The 3,292-nt window shown below is 57.6% G+C and overlaps 1 protein-coding gene across 2 annotated transcripts in view; it reads left to right on the forward strand.

Annotated features, from left to right (window-relative positions):
- The first annotated feature begins 1,497 nt into the window (after positions 1–1,497).
- Positions 1,498–3,292, forward strand: part of IRX6 (iroquois homeobox 6) — a 6,961-nt gene continuing 5,166 nt past the window's right edge. The window contains exon 1 of one of the 2 annotated variants that reach the window (XM_023209842.1): positions 1,498–2,868. In XM_023209842.1, the coding sequence (XP_023065610.1) occupies positions 2,824–2,868 (45 nt within the window). In that variant the 5' untranslated portion in view covers positions 1,498–2,823. The remainder of the gene's footprint in view (positions 2,869–3,292) is intronic. The other variant, XM_023209843.1, reaches the window with a different exon arrangement.

Below are 3,292 nucleotides of genomic sequence, written 5' to 3' on the forward strand. Positions count from 1 at the left end.
TTTCTCAAATCCTAGAGAGCAAAGACAAGAAGTAGGCCTGGAGGCCCTGCACACAGCATTGATACAACAGAAGTCTTATAAATCAGCTAAAAATCAATAATTCCTATATGGTAGTTTCTCCTTTGCAACCATATCGCCAAGGGACAGGGCTAATGCTTTTTCTCCACCACCAGCCCCATTTTTCTGTCATAAAATTTTAAAAAAACTCTGCTTAGGAACAAATGGGCAATCGAAGTTGCTGAGTCAGTATTTCAACTATCTAATTTTATTACTTTACAATTGACATACCTTCCCTCTGGAAATGTTTGCAATTAATTAATTAGCAGTAATCTTCCCCAAGGGATGAATTTAATGAATACTCTCCAATTCTTACTTTAAAAAAATAGCCTAGATTTATCCAAGCTGCAAATGTGTGGATAGTTCCAAAGTGCATTTTGAAAAATCAAGGGATCTATCTATTACTGTGAATTTTTATCACTAAGTCAATCTGGTGAAGACTATAATTCTTTTTCTAACTAGGAGTTTCCCAGGATGAATGCAAGGTTTCTCCAAGGTAACAGCATCAGCAGCAGCAGCAGCAGCTGTGTTTGTTAGTATTTAGAATGGAGCTTGTCCTCATGTTAATAATCTCTTAAGCAGAAGAGTCTCTGGTTTGTGGCTTCTTTAAGCTCCTTGAGCATTCTACAGAATGTATTTTTAAAACAGGGTGTGGGGAGCTAGAGATGTCATGCCAAAGACATCAGTGGCTCCCAGTGACCAGTTCCCTCTGTAAGGTGCTAGTGGCAAACTGGGAGTTGAAGCACGCCCCGTCCAGGGCCCCAGACCTTGCGCCATCTCATGCAAGAACCCAGAGCCAGAGCCGTTGCTATCTTCTGGGCCACAGGCTCTCGCGTTTCAACTAGAAAATAAAACTGGGCCCTTGAACCAACCCCTATGGCTCCTCGGAGGAGTTGCAGCAAGGTCCTGGGAGAGCATTTTAAAAGTATAAAGCGCGGTGACCCCGTTAAGTGAAAGGCAAGGCTTTCTGAGGTTTCCGGCCTGCAAATCCCACTGGATCCCTGCAGTGCCCACCGAAGACCTTCCCCTACCAGAGCGACAGTTCCTTTTCGCCCCTAGACGTCGCGGGTTGGAGGCTCTCAGAAGGGCAGCTGGGGCCTGAGTATTGAGCCTTCAGATGTGCAGTCTACAGTGCTCGCAAACTGGAGGTGCCCTGTCTGGGCACTAGGCCTGGAGGAGGCAGCCCCCTCCTGGATACCAACGAGTCTCCCCCCCCCCCCACCCCCGCCACCTCCCACCCATCAGTGCCCCTTTGAAGACCCCTGGGATGGAGTGAGGAGGTGGTCTGACCGTTGGGCCCAGCCAGGCGTCCAGGAGGAGCGCAGGGAATGGGCCACCCTCCCGGAGCGCTCCACTGCGGCTCTCCAGCGCCACCCCCAGCGGAGCGCAAGGGCTGCAGCCCGGACCGGGCGCCTTCTTCAGCCTCCCTGGCTGCCCCGCGGCCACTGCGGGCGGCGCGCGCGAGGCAGCCAAGCCTTGCCTTCGGAGGAGATGCCCAGGGATCTTAGCAAGCAGCCTGCGGATACCAGGGATCGGACCCGGCGAGTTTCCCGACCGAATCTGAGGGATCCTGAGCCTTGGCCTCGAGGGGGCGCTATCCGGCCTACTCGAGGACCAGGCAGCTGCAGAGAAGTCCCAAGGTTAAGGCCTGAGCAAGGCCAGGGCTTGGAGAGTCGGAATCTAGCCCGAGTCCTGGGGAGGCTGAGGCGGGGAACCAGATCCCCGAGGACAAAGATGGGCGGGCCAGTGGGATCCACTGACGCTGCCCGGAGCTGTTCCAACGAGAGCTGGGCCTGTGGCGTGAACAAACTTTCCTTCAGCGCAGGGGCGGAGGAGCCGGGCTGGAGGCTTCTCCCCCGGGCCTCTGCTCTCCTCCACCTGCCAGTGCTCAGCCTCCGCCCAGCCTTCGCCCACCCCAGCTCCCTCCCCCTCCCCCGCGCGCCTCTGTTCACTCAGACTCATGTCTCCCCTCTCCCCTCCTCCTTCTCCCTCTTGCCTTTCTCCCCCACTTTTCTCCTGTCTCTTCTTTTGTATTCTCTCCTCCCTCGCCGCCCCGGTTGCCTCTCGCCTCCTCCGGGCTGCAGGGGAGGAGGTGAGCGCGCTGCGCCAGGGGCCTGCGCGGCTCAGAGGGAGGCGTTTCTCCTACTTCTCCCGGGTAATTTGGAGAGGTTGTGTGTGTGCGCGCGCGCGCCTGAGCTCCTGGCGAAAAGGGGTAGGATTCAGCGCCGAGCAGAGAGGGTCAGGGTCTTTGACGTTCCTCGCCAGCTGCACAAACCTCCCGGAGCAATTGCGAGTGTGGGTGAGAGTGCGCGCGCGCGCACGGGCTGGCTGCGCTTGGCACGCTTGGTGGCCCGGGGCCCCGGGGCCCGGGGTCCCGTCTGGCGGCTCGGGATTACCGTGACGTCACATTGAGCCTCTGGCCACCTTGGACTGGGACACCTCCGGAGCCTCACAGCCCCGCGCCGCGCCGCACCTCACCTCGCCACCACGCGCCTTTGGGAACCAACATCTTCCTTCTCCTGCCCATCCATGGGCCCTTCTGTCTTCCGGACCCCACGGGCCGGAGGGGCGCCTTCCGGAGCGCAGGGCTCGGCAGCCCGGCTGCCCTCGGCTCTGCCTCCACTCGGGCCAACCAGGCGGAGGAACCGGCGCTGGGCACACGCCACGGTGTAAGGAACTGAGACGCCGCACTGCTGGGGGCGCCGAACAGTTGGGCTGAGACGGGAACTCGAAAGGGAAGAGAAAGGCGGGCCAGGGACAGCCACCATGTCCTTCCCGCACTTTGGACACCCGTACAGCGGCGCTTCCCAGGTAAGAGATGCCTCTATGGGGGACAGGGGACAGACTGGGTGTAGGGAGTGCCTAGTGCCCGGTGCCTGTCTCTGATCTTCCTCCTCTTGTGTCCTGGGGGAAGCCCGAAGGAGCAAGGACCAGGGTAATGTGTCACAGCCTCCTCTGACATCCCCAATCCCTAAATGAGAACGTTTCACCCCGGAATGCACCCTGGAAAATCTTGTGACCTGAAACACGGACACTCTGACCATGCGCTCAGTGAGGTGGGTGGGATCACAGGGATCTCCCAGTCAGGCCTCCTCCTATACAGAAGTCTCAGGTGGCCGGGAGTGTCTTAAAGAGAAAGAAAGAAAGAAAGAAAGAAAAAGAGAGAGAGAGAGAGGAGGGAGGGAGGGAGGAAGGAAGGAAGGAAGGAAGGAAGGAAGGAAGGAAGGAAGGAAGG

The sequence above is a fragment of the Piliocolobus tephrosceles genome, chromosome 17 (assembly GCF_002776525.5).
Source record: "Piliocolobus tephrosceles isolate RC106 chromosome 17, ASM277652v3, whole genome shotgun sequence".
NCBI classification, from domain to species: domain Eukaryota; kingdom Metazoa; phylum Chordata; class Mammalia; order Primates; family Cercopithecidae; genus Piliocolobus; species Piliocolobus tephrosceles.